The sequence below is a fragment of the Haliotis cracherodii genome, unplaced genomic scaffold (genome assembly GCF_022045235.1).
Source record: "Haliotis cracherodii isolate W230 unplaced genomic scaffold, xgHalCrac1.p SCAF_25, whole genome shotgun sequence".
Classification (NCBI taxonomy): domain Eukaryota; kingdom Metazoa; phylum Mollusca; class Gastropoda; order Lepetellida; family Haliotidae; genus Haliotis; species Haliotis cracherodii.
Genome location: NW_027266281.1, coordinates 4,783,338 through 4,800,864, shown reverse-complemented (window position 1 = coordinate 4,800,864; position 17,527 = coordinate 4,783,338). Strand labels below are relative to the sequence as shown.

The window sequence follows — 17,527 nt, the reverse complement described above, 5'->3', positions numbered from 1 at the left end:
AACAAAAATGGCAACTAACACGTGCAGAACAGCTCACTTGCTTCTACGGAATGTCTACCTAAGGAAACGATGGTCTAGTAAGCAATTACACGCACTTACCAAGATGCTTTTTAAATGCATTTATGGCTTTATAATATGATTCCCTGCATGTTTGCTATAGATTTGTACCGACAATAGTCACGGGTTAATTTGTCACAGTCAAAACCAATTCCGTAGCCCCAGCATGTTTTAGCATTGAACAATCAATACCCCTTGCCAATGTTCCAAGTTGTTTGAAGCAGCCTATGACATCATGTACTCTGTGAAATCATACGTATTTCCACACACTCTTTATACGAGTGACAGCCATGGATTTCAAGACAAATGCCGAAATGTTTTTTTTCTCTTCCCAAATAGGGGCGGTCGGGTAGCCTATAGTGGTTAAAGCGTTCGCTCGTCACGCCGAAGACCCGGGATCGATTCCCGACATGGGTACAATGTGTGAAGCCCATTTCTGGTGTCCCCCACCGTGATATTGCTGGAATATTGCTAAAAGCGGCGTAAACCAAACTCACTCACTCACTCTTCCCAAATATCCAATGACGAATATTTTCTTAAACAAATATCGAATCTTGAACTCGAAGTTGGATGCATGTTAATTTGTGTGACTGACAGATTGTAAAGAAACAATCTGCATGAAGATACATTCATCTAGTTGATGAACGTAGAGCGTGTCTCAAATCATGAAATGCGTTATCTGTCAAACACGTAATCTGAAGCATGCTAGACAAATGCTAAAGTTCCTGAGTGACAGTCACAGTCAGCAGATTGAGCAGATATGTTAGTGTATTCATTTCCGCCTTACCCATCACTGACTACTTAGACACAGTATATGTCATGTATGTATAACAACTTCTTCATTTACTGTAAAGGTGAAATTTCGGTATAGATCCTTATACCGTTGTCAAGCAAGGCTTGCTTTACAACAGTATTAACTTCTTTACCGAAACGTCATCTTAACAGTAAATAAAGAAGTTGTTATCTATAAATTGTGTCTACTTTGTATTTGAAAATTGAAATTTTTCATCGATATTGGTTCCCAAGCAGCTCAAATTGTAATTGTTTTGTTCTTTTACACAATAAGCGGTTTATCAGGAGCCATGCTGAAGTCCATCATCAGTTGTGGTCTTTGTTTCAGGATCCTTTTGTGCCCAGACAAAGTTATCAAATGTTGAAATCAGGAAAAAGAGAAATGCAATATTTGATGAAGAAAGGAAGAGACAACTGTCTCTCATCACGAGGATTGAGAAGATTCAGGTGGAGCATGTTGGACCCCCAGAGGACTGCTCCCTCGTCATGAACCGCGGCCTCTCCACCCCCTTCAACTGTGCCATGCGTACGTCACTGAGGACTTTATTCCTTGGTTTACAGATTAATTTGTTATAAATTCTGATCGGAATCTGGAGAAAATGTATATGAAAATATGTATATTTGGTTTTTTTAAAGTTCTGAATATGTTGTCATGTGTGTGAGGTATGGGGCTTTATTGATTAGACATTTTGGTAGCAATGTGTCGTTTCTTAAGCATTTTAAGCTTCACGATATTCCGATTAATAATGAATAGATGATATTTGAAGGGCTAGACACTTGCATTAAAGGGAGACAATTTCAGGGGAAGTAACTCTTGTATGACAATAGTTCCTTAAAAGTCTTATGTTCACTGCAGTGAAAATATCACTTTTCTAAACTTAAAAAAACTCAGTCTTTCACACTGATGTATATAATGAAATGAATTATTTTGTATGTGTATAGATCAAGATAACATGTGGACCAGTAACTAATCAATTCATTGCTGTATGAACTGGCTGATACATTAATAATATTCTAATAAGAGACCCCTATTTCTAATTTTGACAGCACCCCGGGCGCTTATCATGTCGAATACGGTTGTAGGCTACCACTTGTGAGGATAAGTCACTTTAGTTCTTTTATGAGTGCTTCATTTAAATTCTCTACTTTCTTTGGTTTGTCCTGGTTAATCATCCGGGTTTTAGTCAGTGCATGAACAAGCACGTGGATTAAACAGAATATGACATGAACTTGTGTAGGGTGTAACAGGCCCATAACATTTGTAAGTATTAACAAAATATATAAGTAACAACTTGTAAATCATAACTAGCAATGCTATAACAAATGTAAATGGTGTTTAAGGGTAAATTGCATGTTGAAAAGGTTGAAGTGTGAATCACAGATGTTTCGTTTAAAATCCAGAAAATAATGTTGGTAATAACATGTACTAACTACCTTAGTTACAAGTTGTAATATTTCCCATTTGTTTTTATTATAGCTTGTACCTGTCAACAATAGGCAGTACAATTAAAGGGCCAGTAAAAGAATTTGAAGGAAAGACATAATACATAATCAGTCACAATGAATCAAGACTTAATCAAGAATATATGCATCAATCTATGCTGAAGTTTAAAATAAACCATTTAAGACAGTGTACAGAATTGTGTGTCAATGGCCAAAGTGTATCACCTATAACGGTATATGTTAACATGTCTAGGGCAGTAAATGAATAAGTTAGTATCGATAATCATAAATTTTGTATCGCTACAGCATTGTCATTAAACCTTCACAGTTACATCAGTTCCCAAGACATCCAAAGTGTGAGATAAGGATGTCTGCTTGTTTCACCTGTTGTAACCATGGTAACCAGTTGCTTCCCAGTAGTGGAAGGCGCATGCTAAGAAGAATTAGTCATTGAAAGTTTTTATTTTTACCCCACTCCTCATTTTTAGGGTTTTCTGAACTTGTAAAACAAATATATAAAAGGTCTCGCCTTCAGTGTTTTGTGTGAAACTTATGTTTAAACCAGGTTAAACCTTCACATGTTTGAAGAATTTTGTTAATGTACAGATATTCAAGAACTACTGATGACCCGTTCAGCCCTGGCGCTGGTAAATGGTCAGCCCTGGGATATGCATCGACCTCTCGAGGAGGACTGTGAGATCCAATTTCTCCACTTCCGCGACGAAGACCCGAGGACCCTCAACAATGTGAGCTCTGATTAGTGTTATTATTACTCCTTAATATAGAGCTGAAACGATATCCCGGGACACCGATGCATCGCGATTCACTCAATGCGATACAGTGCGCGATTTGTGAGGTGCTGTATCTCGAATTTTCACGATACATTTTTTTTAAATAAACTCTCATCACAGATACGTTTTAAATGTGTTTTAAATTAATTTCAAATTCGACCAAGTCATAAAAAGTAGGGACAATATAAGTTTCGCTACACACACGTACGTCTTCGAAAATACAGCGGCTATGCTAACTTTGTATATCAGCTGCAGTTCAAGATTTCTGATTGGCTGAGCGGTCTCTAACTCAAACATGTCGGAAAAAGCAGACGCTCGTCCTTTGCTGGAGACTCACAAATCAGTAGTTTGGGAACATTTCAGTTCTAGTAACATTTGAAGATGGAATCAAACACGTGTGCAAAGATCAAACGTGTTTTCGCATGTGTCACGCAAGGTTGAAATACAGGGGCAGCACGACAAACATGACAACACGCATACGCCGCCATCACCCATCTATAGACATTACTATCTAGTCACAACTCACATATATGTAGGACTGTTACTTACGTGGTTGCTAGCCACTACATGGAAATGGCAGATGATTCATTAAGTTAAAATACTCATTACAGAATATATTTTATGACTCATGAACATTCATTCACTTTCATGTATTTTATTCAACTTGATAAACTAAGTTTAATTCATTTATCTTGTCTTCTCTTCGTAGCGTATCGAGATACGTATCATATCGTGATCTAGGTGTATCATTGCAGCCCTACCTTAAAACATCTACTGTTTACCTGCATAGTAATACACATTAAAGTGGACATAATATGAAAAGATATACATCATCTGTCACTGACTGGAGATGGGCACTCTATAAATGACCGTCCTCATCACTACCTCTCTAAACCCACTAGGGGCGATCGGGTAGCCTAGTAGTTAAAGCATTCGCTCGTCACGCCGAAGTCACGGGTCCGATTCCCGACATTGGTACAATGTGTGAAGCCTATTTCTGGTGTCCCCTGCCATATTGCTGGAATATTGCTTAAAGTCGCGTAAAACCATACTCACTCACTCACTCACTCACTCTAAACTCACTTACGAGATGAAACTGAAGTACTGTTCCATGCGTCGTTAAACTCAACTCACTCACTCACTCACTATACTTCACATACCGTATTCGACGTATTAAGCGCCCACAGCGACATTTGTTAAGATATTGGCCAGTGAACAGTCCTAATTAGCACCCCTTCCGATTGATCAATGTACACAAGACTTATTTATTCATGTATAATACGCACTCATGTGATATATGCACACTTAATTATCGGCATTTAAATTCTGGAAAAATATATCTGTCGTACATAAACATTTCAGGCTGTCAGCATAAACCACAAAATTTATCTTTTAACTCTGTTTTTTTTCCCCACTAAAATAATATTCTAATAAGAGCCCCCTATTTCTAATTTTGAGAGCGCCCTGGGCGCTTTTTACGTCAAATACAGTCCTTGAAATGGAGTCACATGATGATTTCTCAGCTTTAAATGGAAACTGGCGTTACCCTTATATTGAAGCAGCTCACTATCAAACGTAGCCGCACAGATAATTTAAATATAGAGAGCAGCTGTGTCAATTGCAAAATGCAGTTTTTATACAACCCCATTAGACCACTAACGCACCACCCTGCCACACCCCACCCCTCCCCCCATCGTCAAGGTCCGGGCAGAGAATAGGTCTTCAGCTACCCATGCTTGTCAGAAGAGGAAACTAATGGCATCAGGTGGTCAGGTTTGCTGACATGGTTGATGCTTGAAATCGTATCCCAAATGCATCCCCTGTTGCAATTGACGCTCATTATGTCAATCACAGGATTGTCTGGTCCAGACTCGATTATTTACAGACCGATTTCATCCAGCTGGAATATTGCTGAGTGCGGCATTAAACAACAGACACACAACCGGAGCGGCGATGTTGGCGCGTGCTGCATCAAAATGATGTTACAGTATTGTTTAGGCAGTCAATTCCCAAAGCTCTCAGTGTGCTAAGATTGTCGTCAAGGTGTTATAGCGAAAACACACAGTCTTTTCTCGAAGCTGTTCTCGAAGCTGTCTTGGCGCCAATCATATTTAGGTCCCCCTACAAGGCTTGTATTCTCTGCGCGACAAACAAACACTGGTTGCCACTGTTCACAGCGATAGTGTGAGAAATAGAGGATGTTACCATGGTTACGGTTAATACAAGATAAGATAAATTTAGAATCTTGTTTTAACTCACATTTATCTTTTGTCATGCAGTTAGTGATAAAATACCGGTATATATCTGAAAACGGAAAATCAATATTTCAAGTGAAATAACACTGTCACTTTCCATATAACACTTTTGGTCTGTCACCATGGTAACAAGATACGTACATATACTCATGCCCTCAATAAAAGAGACAGACTTTGTCACATGATGAGCCAGGACAGATTAATGAAATTGCAATTAGTGGTTAGCATCTTCGTTAATCTTCTGTGTTTTGGGATATTTTTTAATTTGGATGCCTTCACTCTGACCATGCGTTTACATTCTCACAGAATGGATTAAACATCATTTCCTTAGAAACTGATGGACCAATAAAGCTGCAGAAACTTCAGGCTTGTTCCTGCCACTATCGCCCCAAATTGTTCAAGTCCGATTTTCAATATGGCCGCCACAGCAGGTGGCCCAGTCGTCTAAGGCGCCGCAATTCACTGTGCAGAGTTGCGTCCCTTGGGCACGCTAGAAACCTATGATCGTGGGTTCGAATCCAGGTTCGCCCCAATTATGTTTTTAGGTTTGTCAGCACCATACCTGTGCTCGTGGGTTTCACCGAAGTGGTAAACCTGCATCACTTCCGGCTTTCCTCCCACATTAAGCTGACACGCCGCGATATAACTGGAATACTGTTAAAAGCGGCGTTAACCCCAACTCACTCACTCAGAAAGTATTTAAATGTTGTGAATGTCAGAGCTATCTTTGTTGACATTTTAAATGGTTGACTACACGACCAGGTGAGCTACAGTGCTGTGGACACAAGATAGGTGAGGATGGCGAGGGAGCCTAGTGGTTTATGCGTCCAATGCCATGCTGAAGATCCAGGTTCGATTCCCAAAATGCATACAATGTGTGAAGCCCCATTTCCCATTCCACAACAACCCCCCAACGCCCCCGGTAATATTGCTAGAATATGGCTACAATCAGCATAAAACCATACTCACACACTCAAAATAGCATGTAATAGTTTGCTTCTGATAAAACCCTGGAGACTGGTTATTGACATATTTGTGTCTTGTTCATATTATTATTACAGTTATCTCCCTTTGTTGTACCAGGATCTGATGATTGTGATTTGAATACGAGATTTGCTCTGATTATGATATCCATGCTCACAGCTGCTAAACTCTCACTCTTTCACCCACACTGTCTGCAGGCGTTCTGGCGTACCTGTTCCTTTGTCCTGGGTCATGTGATGGAGACTGCGTTCAAGGACGATGTAACGGTGGATTTGGTCAGCTTTCCCAAACCATCCGGTAAGTTGTGTCAGCCGTTGTGGCAGCTTTAGAACAAAATGACAGTCTATATCAGCCATCACCTTCCCGAGACAAGGGAGTTAACTGACTGTAAAAGTCCAGTTTCCACCCTTACCGAACTAGGCTGGAATTATGGAGTTATATTTTGAATGGACTGACGAGTCTATGCATAGTCAAAATCAAAATCGCATAACAAAATTGACAACAGGTTTTTTTTAACAACATGGATTACAACGTGCAGATTTTCATCGAGTGTAGGACTGCAAAGCATGTGTACCGTCAACTGGTTGTTGACAGATATTTTCTAAATCTCTTCATCTTTTTAATGAAGGTGCACACATGACTTGATGCACTGCAAAGTCCTGTTTTATTACAATATAGATCTTGATCATTGATCAGATGGTCTTGACAGGGTGCCGCCATTTTGTTTGAAGCAAATGCATGTGATATGAGAGGTGGAATCTGATTGGTCCATAGGAGAGACATAGAAGGGACATAACTCATAGTAGCCACTGGTGGCGCTACGATCGAGCCCAGGAATTCCAGCCTAGTTCGGCAAGGGTGGAAACTGGACTTTTGAGTCGGTTAACTCCCTTGCCTCGGGAAGTTGATCAGCCATTGAAAAACTTCTTTTTAGTAAGTGGACAATGACGACTGTTTTGATGGTTGTGAAAGCTGCACTCAAGTTCTAAACAGGATGATGCTCAGAAGTGTTTATCTCCGGCTGTTGTTATTTTTTCTTGGCATGTTACGAGAACAACCAACGATGTAATCACACTTGTTAATTTAGGCTATTCTTCGTTAATATAAAATGATAAAATATTAATTTCAATCCTTTTCTATCTGTAAAAGCTCTATACTCACTCACTGGTCAGGGGCGGTTGTCTTAGGTTCCATGTGCAGAGTTCTGTCCCTTAGGCGTGACAGGAACTTATGATCAAGGGTTTGACTCCCAGATCTGCCCTGATTGTGTTTCTAGGTTTGTCAGCACCATACCTTTTTTTGTTTGTTGGTTGTTCAACTCCACACTCAGCAAATGGGATACGGTGACAAGTCAGCGAGTCTGACCACCCGATCCCGTTAGTCGCCTCTTACGACAAGCATAGTCGCCTTTTACGGCAAGCATGGGTTGCTGAAGACCTATTCTACCCTGGATCTTCACAGGTCCAGCACCATGCTTGTGTGGGAGGGTTTCACTGAAGTGGTAACGCGTAAGACCTGTATAACTTCAGGCGTTCCTCCCACATCAAGCTGACATCCAGTGCTGTTATTGTAATTGTGTTCAATAGAACGCCATGAATTATAAGAGACTGGATGAAAGTGATGAGGTTCATGATGATTGTCATGTGTGTCATGTTCGTAGAGATTGTCATGTGTGTCATGTTTGTAGAGATTGTCATGTTTGACAATATTGTCATGTTTGTCATGTTTGTAGAGATTGTCATGTTTGACAATATTGTCATGTGGGTCATGTTTGTAAAGATTGTCATGTTTGTTAATATTGTCATGTGGGTCATGTTTGTAAAGATTGTCAATATTGTCATGTTTGTAAAGATTGTCAATATGGCCATGTTTGTAAAGATTGTCATGTTTGTCAATATTGTCATTTGTGTCTTGTTTGTAAAGATTGTCATGTGTTTCATTTTTGTCATGTTTGTCAATATTGTCTTGTGTGTCATGTTTGTAAAGATTCTCTTTGTCATGTGTGTCAATATAGTCATGTGTGTCCGAGTCAATATTATCGTGATTGTCATGTTTCTCATGATTCAGTGTCAAGTGGGAGCTTTGTACATGACGTCAATCTCAGCTTGCATAACTGGAAACCCACCACAGTAAGTTGTTGTTGACCTACCACAGTAAATTATTGTTGATCAACCACAGTAAGTTGTTGTTGCAAAACTCATCCCTGTAAGCTGCTGTTAAAATACCCAATGCATTAAGATGTTGTTTCGGAACCTACGATAGTCAATTGTTGTTGACCCACCACAGTAAGTTGTTGTTGCAAAACGCATCCCTGTAAGCTGCTATTAAAAGAGCCAATGCATTAACATGATGTTTCGGAACCTACGATAGTCAGTTGTTGTTGATCAACCACAGTAAGTTGTTGTTGCAAAACGCATCCCTGTAAGCTGCTATTAAAAGAGCCAATGCATTAACATGATGTTTCGGAACCTACGATAGTCAGTTGTTGTTGATCAACCACAGTAAGTTGTTGTTGCAAAACTCATCCCTGTAAGCTGCTGTTAAAATACCCAATGCATTAAGATGTTGTTTCGGAACCTACGATAGTCAATTGTTGTTGACCCACCACAGTAAGTTGTTGTTGCAAAACGCATCCCTGTAAGCTGCTATTAAAAGAGCCAATGCATTAACATGATGTTTCGGAACCTACGATAGTCAGTTGTTGTTGATCAACCACAGTAAGTTGTTGTTGCAAAACGCATCCCTGTAAGCTGCTATTAAAAGAGCCAATGCATTAACATGATGTTTCGGAACCTACGATAGTCAGTTGTTGTTGATCAACCACAGTAAGTTGTTGTTGCAAAACTCATCCCTGTAAGCTGCTGTTAAAATACCCAATGCATTAAGATGTTGTTTCGGAACCCACCATAGTAAATTGATGTTGATCAACCACAGTAAGTTGTTGTTAAGAAACAGTAACTTGTTAGGTCAACTGCAGCATGAATTCCAGTTGAAGAAAGAATGTACATGACAGGAACACGAATCGGGAGAAACCATCCCCTGTACCTCCAGGTCACATTTCAGTAAACCTACACAATCCCACGGATCTCCAGGTCACATTTCTGTAAACCTACACAATCCCCTGTACCCATAGGTCACATTTCTGTAAACCCACACAATCCCCTGTATCTCCAGGTCACATTTCAGTAAACCTACACCATCCCCTGTATCTCCAGGTCACATTTCAGTAAACCTACACAAACCCCTGTATCTCTAGGTCACATTTCAGTAAACCTACACAATCCCCTGTATCTCCAGGTCACATTTCAGTAAACCTACACAATCCCCTGTACCTCCAGGTCACATTTCAGTAAACCTACACAATCCCCTGTACCTCCAGGTCACATTTCAGTAAACCTACACAATCCCCTGTATCTCCAGGTCACATTTCAGTAAACCTACACCATCCCCTGTATCTCCAGGTCACATTTCAGTAAACCTACACAATCCCCTGTATCCCCCAGGTCACATTTCAGTAAACCTACACCATCCCCTGTATCTCCAGGTCACATTTCAGTAAACCTACACAATCCCCTGTATCCCCCAGGTCACATTTCAGTAAACCTACACAATCCCCTGGACACAATCCCCTGTATCCCCCAGGTCACATTTCAGTAAACCTACACAATCCCCTGGATCTCCAGGTCACATTTCAGTAAACCTACACAATCCCCTGGATCTCCAGGTCACATTTCAGTAAACCTACACAATCCCCTGTACCTCCAGGTCACATTTCAGTAAACCTACACAATCCCCTGTACCTCCAGGTCACATTTCAGTAAACCTACACAATCCCCTGTACCTCCAGGTCACATTTCAGTAAACCTACACCATCCCCTGTATCTCCAGGTCACATTTCAGTAAACCTACACAATCCCCTGGATCCATTCCCATGGTTCTCACAGTCTCAAATTACCCGCCCTTGATTGTCATCAGCCAATTAGATTTGTTACGCTACTTAGAGTAATGGACCAATCAGAATGCAAGTTACAAACCATCTCAATGTTGGGTTGGCGATATCAACAACATGGCGGCCCGACAATTCAACAGGAATTAAACACTGAAAAACTGACTGCCACGCACAAAAGAAAACCTCAAAGATTTTTTTGATGGAAAGGATGCCTTCATGTCCTCCCTAACACATTTTTCCTCTTTTCCTTTTCTCAGCGTTTGATAGGTCGAAACAGTGTTGATGAAAATCAAGGCGGGTAATTTGTAGGGCTGGGACGATACACCAACTGCGCGATCTGATACGTATCACGATACTTGCATGAGCTCTTATCTGTGGTCGGTAAGCCATCATTTCATAGACAGGATGGCCAAATACCAGGCACACTGATGATATTTACGTTTTCACTACTCGTTTTCACTAGTTATTTGTGTTTGGTGTAACATTTATTAAAGAATACAGTTAAGGTAGGAATCGATACTTTTTACTTTATGTGAGATTGTGATTGATACTTGTTTTGAGAAGTAAAGAATCGCGATCCACCAATGCATCCGTGTATCATCCCACTACTTGTAATTTGATATCGTGAGAATCACAGATCTGGATTCAGAGGTCAATGTACGCTTTCCGAGTCCTGGAGATATGGTGGATGGGAAAAGAGCGTTTTGGTTTTGTAGAAACATTTTTGTTAAACAAATCTTGTTGCATATGTGTTACAATGAAGGAAAATGCGCAAATTTAGAACTGATAAGTTAAGTATGGAATAATACTTTTGGGGGTAGCCCCTTCAGCGTGACAAATGTTATTGCTGATCTGGTAAATTTATTTGTGGATATCCCATCATCTCTCTATATGTTTCAGGTCGAACTGAACTGTCTCAGCCGAATCGCGTACCAACTTCGACATAATGACCTCAAGTTTGAACGTCTCGAGGTTGACGCCTCGGTAGCTAAGAGGCTGTTTGAGGACAATCTATTCAAGAAAAGTCAAGTACCACAAATTGCAGCCAAATCCAACACAGGGTCGAAGGTCACCTTGTACAAGATGGGCGAACACATTGACATGTCCCGGGGACCACTTATAGCCAGTACCAGCCAGATCGGGCGGTTCAATGTCACATCGGTGAGTTCAATGTCACAGCGGTGAGTTCAATGTCACAGCAGTGAGTTCAATGTCACAGCGGTGAGTTCAATGTCACAGCGGTGAGTTCAGTAAGCAGTAAGTTCAATGTCACAGCGGTGAGTTCAATGTCACAGCGGTGAGTTCAATGTCACAGCGGTGAGTTCAATGTCACAGCGGTGAGTTCAGTAAGCAGTAAGTTCAATGTCACAGCAGTGAGTTCAATGTCACAGCGGTGAGTTCAATGTCACAGCGGTGAGTTCAGTAAGCAGTAAGTTCAATGTCACAGCAGTGAGTTCAATGTCACAGCGGTGAGTTCAATGTCACATCGGTGAGTTCAATGTCACAGCGGTGAGTTCAATGTCACAGCAGTAAGTTCAATGTCACAGCGGTGAGTTCAATGTCACAGCGGTGAGTTCAGTAAGCAGTAAGTTCAATGTCACAGCAGTGAGTTCAATGTCACAGCGGTGAGTTCAATGTCACAGCGGTGAGTTCAGTAAGCAGTAAGTTCAATGTCACAGCAGTGAGTTCAGTAAGCAGTAAGTTCAAAATGTCACAGCAGTGAGTTCAATGTCACAGCAGTGAGTTCAATGTCACAGCAGTGAGTTCAATGTCACAGCGGTGGGTCTAGTGTCACAGCGGTGAGGTCAATGTCACAGCAGTGAGTTCAATGTCACAGCGGTGGGTCTAATGTCACAGCGGTGAGTTCAATGTCACAGCGGTGAGTTCAGTAAGCAGTAAGTTCAATGTCACAGCGGTGAGTTCAGTAAACAGTTAGTTCAAAATGTCACAGCAGTGAGTTCAATGTCACAGCAGTGAGTTCAATGTCACAGCGGTGAGTTCAATGTCACAGCGGTGGGTCTAATGTCACAGCAGTGAGGTCAATGTCACAGCAGTGAGTTCAATGTCACAGCGGTGGGTCTAATGTCACAGCGGTGAGTTCAATGTCACAGCGGTGGGTCTAATGTCACAGCGGTGAGGTCAATGTCACAGCGGTGAGTTCAATGTCACAGCAGTAAGTTCAGTAAGCAGTAAGTTCAGTGTCACAGCAGTGAGTTCAATGTCACGGCAGTGAGTTCAATGTCACAGCAGTAAGTTCAATGTCACAGCTGTGAGTTCAATGTCACAGCGGTGAGTTCAATGTCACAGCTGTGAGTTCAATGTCACAGCGGTGAGTTCAGTGTCACAGCGGTGAGTTAACCGGTTCCATTAGATGTTGAACATTCCTAGGAAAGAGAGAGAAAAACTTTGTGAATCTGTATAATTGTTGTGATGTTATTTCAGATTGGCAGGGCACAGGTAGACCAGTAGTCTTAAGGCGCTGCGATTTGCTGTGCAGAGTTACGTCCCTTGGGCCGCCAGAAACCTAAGATTGTGGGTTCAAATCCCGGTTCGCCCCGATTATGTTTCTAGGTTTGTCAGCACCATACCCGTGCTCGTTAGTTTCACCGAAGTGGTAAACGTCTTAGACCTGCATCACTTCGGGCTTTCCTCCCACATTAAGCTGACACACCGCAATATAACTGGAATACTGTAAAAAACGGTGTTAAACCCAACTCACTCACTCATTTCAGATTCACCCGGTAGAGTGTCCAGAGCACGGTCAGCTTCAGCGTGTCCAGGGCGTGGCACTCCCCACCCAGGTCAAGGTAACCCAAATTCTGCCTCTTCCATCATTTAAAACAGGTCAGGGGGGTCGGGTAGCCTAGAGGTTAAAGCGTTCGCCCTTCACGCCGAAGACTCAGGCTCAATTCCCTATATGGGTACAATGTGCGAAGCCCATTTCTAGTGTCCCGCCCTGATATTGCTGGAATATTGCTAAAAGTGGCGTAAAACAATACTCACTCACTCAAACTAAATGTCCATGGTACGCAAACTGTGAAAAGAATGTTTTATCCCAATTTTACATTTATTGATGATAGGGGGGGCACGGGTGGCCCAGTCGTCTAAGGGGGCGTAATTTGCTCTGTTGGTTCGAATCCCGGTTCGCCACGATTATGTTTCTAGGTTTGTCAGCACCATACCCGTGCTCTTGGGTTTCACTGAAGTGGTAAACGTCTTAGACCTGCATCACTTTGGGCTTTCCTCCCACATTAAGCTGACACACCGTGATATAACTGAAATAATGTTAAAAGTAGCGTGAAACCCAACTCACTCACTCATTGAATCTATATATACTTTTCTCAAGAGGACACTAGATCATTACATGTCATGATAATTTGGCTTTTAAAACACCAGTATTTTTTTTCAAGAGTGCAGCTAATCTGGGATAAATGTAACAAATTTTCAGATTTTGGCCTGTTCGATTTTTTCATAATGATTTCCCAATCGCTCCATTATAATCATCCCGCATCAACGCAGTGGAAGGCTGCAATTTGAACGATACATTTTTCCCAGGTCTTGTGACGCCATTCTGCCTTTTTTACATATATAACTATTGAAGATATTAATCTTAAGACATGACTAAATGTTCATAAAGGTCTGCAATCTCATAAAATCAGATCTTAGTCCTAGCTTCCATTAAACAAAGGTCTTAGGACATCCCATTACAGGTGTCATCAGAACGACCTTTCGCAAATTGAGCTGACCAATATAATGACTAACAAGAAGTCGACATTAACCAATCAGAAAGCAGCTTCCTCGAGCTTTACTGCACTAGCTTCGAACTCGCGACTTCCGTTTCAGATTACTCTTAAAAAGTTGTTGACAAAGTTCTTGATTACAAATTTGAAAACTGAACAAAAGAACATTCTGGAATGTCTAATATGTTGGCCGAGATTGTATGGCAGTGCTTCCACCGGGCTGTGCAAAGTCTCTTCCGTTTCAAATGTTTATCCCATTGAAGCGAGAGATACACGATGATTTTCACGGAATGAGTCTTTCTGGGCCTAACTGTCGTTTGGAATACCCCGTATTAACCTTTTCGAGGTTGCATGATTAAAAAACAACATTCTGACTGTCATTTTCTTGATCTGGACCCCGTTCCTCAAAGCGAGCATAGCACTAAAGTGATCGTAAGTCCCATACTTTAAGATAGGTATAGATCATCGTAGTGCTAAGATCGCTTTGAGGAACGGGGCCCTGGTAATCAACGCTCTGATTGGTCGTATGAAAGGTTGTTCTGATGTGACTAACGATGGGATATCTTCTAATCTTTGTACTGTCTGGAGCTTCTAGGAGGAAAAGGATCCGACATTTTCGTTGATTATATTCTGTTCTTACAGATGCACCACTGGGCTTATGAGATTGTAGTTAAACGAGCAGCACAACTGGTGAGTGTTTTGGTACCTTGTACTCTTGAGTTCTCTCCCTTTGTCATACCAGGATCCGCTGGTCCTTGGTTTTAATTACTTCAAGTATGATTGTTGATCTGTGATTTGAAAACATGCACGACTTTTTGGATTTTCCCACATTAAGCTGATATGCCGTTTTAACTGGTGAGACCTGTGGCTATCCAGGTCAGCCATGCTTGCCATTACTGGCAACAGTATTTGTCGTAAGAGGCGACTAACATGATCGGGTGGTCAGGCTCGCTGACTTGGTTGATGTATGTCATTGTATCCCAGTTGCGTGGATCGATGCTCATATTACCAATCACTAGATTGTCTGATCCCCAATCGGTTGTTTACATGTTAGGTATATTGCTGGTTTATTTGTTTGTTTTATTGACACTGCACACATATTTCAGCTTTATGGGGGTGGTCGGGTAGTCTAGTGATTAAAGTGTTTCCTCTTCACGCCGAAGACCCTCATTCGATTCCTGACATGGGTACAATGTGTGAAGCCCATTTCTGGTGTCCCCCGCCGTGATATTGCTGGAATATTGCTAAAAGCGGCATAAAACCACACTCACTCCAGCTATATGACGGCGGTCTGTAAATAATCGAATCTGGACCAGACAATCCAGTGATTGACATCAAGAGCATCGATCCATACAATTGGGATACGATGACATGCATCAACCAGGTCAGCGAGTCTCACCACCCAATCCCATTAGTCGCCTCTGATAGGGCAGCAAGTTTTGAATGAATTCATTCTAATTTCATCTTCCAGAGGCAAGAGAGTTAACTGACTATAAAAGTCCAGTTTCCACCCTTGCCGAACTAGGCTGGTATTATGGAGTTAAATTTTGGCTGGACTAACGAGTTTGTGAATGGTCCAATCAAATTGGCGCACCGAAATCGAAATCAGGTTTGTAAACTGTCGTGCAGATTTCGGTCGATTGCAGGATTTGCAAAGCATGTGCACCGCCAACTCGATGTCAACAGATATTTTCCAAATCTTTTCAGGTTTTTAATCAAGGTGCTCATGTGATTTGATGCATTTCGCGATGAAAGACCTGTTTTATAACAATATAAATCTTTTTATCGATCAGACTGTCCTGACCGGGCGCCACCATTTTGTGTGAGAGGTGAGAGGTGGAATCTGATTGGTTCATAGGAGAGGCTTAGAAGGGACATAACTGGTAATAGCCACTGGTGGCGCTACGATCGAGCCCAGGAATTCCAGCCTAGTTCGGCAAGGGTGGAAACTGGACTTTTATAGTTAGTTAACTCTCTTGCCTTGGGAAGATGTTCTAATTGATGATTTGTTTCGTATTTTCAGAACGATGCTCCCTTGCTTTCTTCATATTCCCAGCAGGATCAAGACATGAGGGAAGATACAGCCGACGTGTAGATGATGTCATGGATGAATCCTCTATGATGGATGCAGCTAGGGCTGTGATTGGCTGCAGCCATGATGGATGCAGCTAGGGCTGTTATTGGCTGCAACCATGATGGATGCAGCTAGGGCTGTGATTGGCTGCAGCCATGATGGATGCAGCTAGGGCTGTTATTGGCTGCAGCCATGATGGATGCAGCTAGGGCTGTGATTGGCTGCAACCATGATGGATGCAGCTAGGGCTGTGATTGGCTGCAACCATGATGGATGCAGCTAGGGCTGTGATTGGCTGCAGCCATGAAATGATGCTACATTGAACTGGACTTCGTGAAGGAGACGATTGTGACTGTGTGTTGTAGAATGCTGAGATGATAGTGTCACGATATACCGACCTCATGTATTGATACATCGCAACCAGAGACCTGAAATCCTGGGTTCGAATCCCAGTTTGACGTCACCATGTTTCTAGGTTTGTCGGCACCGTACCCTTGATCATGGGTTTCACCAAAGTCTAGGACCTGCATGACTAAGGTCCTGCTTCCTCATCAAGTTGTGATGGAAAATACTGAAATACTGGAACTCACTCAACCATACAGCTGAAATGAAAGAGCAGAGATGATCCAAATGCAGAGATGCCAACTGTCTTGGTTGGTATTGTGGACCAAATTTAGTAAAATATATCACAGATTTAGCTTGTGATGGGGGAGTGACAGATTTTGAGGTTTTGCTTAAATATAATGCCGATTATGTTTTTTTAAAATAATAAATTTTCGCGATGCCAGTTGGTCCAGATATTCCAACCATGGTTGTTGGCACTTCTGCACAGGTAGCCCAGGATATTGATGTAAACCTGATACAAAGCTACATATATATATAGCGACATTGTACCAAGTATTGTGACAGACATGACATAGATGTTTGTAAATACATGGACCTTGCAAGAAGGAACATCGTGGTAATAAATGTTTGTGTTTGTTGCACAGTCGTTGTCTGAGGTGTTCATTTTCAACATGGTGGTCTCAATAAATACCTACAGGAGGTGATAGGAGCACTGACTGGATAGCCTGTCTCAGGCTAAGTACCACACCTTGTTTCTTTGTCTGATGCATGTTCTGAGGCGTGTTTAATGCATGTTTCCAGGCTTGTTTAATGCATGTTCTGAGGCGTGTGTAATGCATGTTCCCAGGCTTGTTTAATGCATGTTCCCAGGCTTGTTCAATGCATGTCCCCAGGCTTGTTTAATGCATGTTCCCAGGCTTGTTTAATGCATGTTCCCAGGCTTGCTTGATGCATGTTCCCAGGGCTTTTAAATGCATGTTCCCAGGCTTGCTTAATGCATGTTCCCAGGCTTGTTTAATGCATGTTCCCAGGCTTGTTTAATGCATGTTCCCAGGCGTGTTTAATGCATGTTCCCAGGCGTGTTTAATGCATGTTCC

At 41.8% G+C, this 17,527-nt stretch overlaps 1 protein-coding gene across 2 annotated transcripts; it reads left to right on the top strand.

The window, feature by feature from the left end:
• The first annotated feature begins 2 nt into the window (after positions 1–2).
• Positions 3–17,068, top strand: LOC139472776 (large ribosomal subunit protein mL39-like). 2 transcript variants are annotated; one of them, XM_071255243.1, is made up of 9 exons: positions 3–77; positions 1,178–1,375; positions 2,899–3,038; positions 6,520–6,619; positions 8,390–8,451; positions 11,172–11,432; positions 13,004–13,078; positions 14,654–14,701; positions 16,035–17,068. In XM_071255243.1, the coding sequence occupies exons 1-9, from the start codon at positions 8–10 to the stop codon at positions 16,104–16,106; spliced, it is 1,026 nt and encodes a 341-aa protein (XP_071111344.1). In that variant the 5' UTR covers positions 3–7; the 3' UTR covers positions 16,107–17,068. The 2 variants fall into 2 exon arrangements, with proteins under 2 accessions (XP_071111344.1, XP_071111345.1); XM_071255244.1 differs by lacking the exon at positions 14,654–14,701 and having other exon boundaries at positions 16,068–17,068.
• The last annotated feature ends 459 nt before the right edge of the window (positions 17,069–17,527 follow it).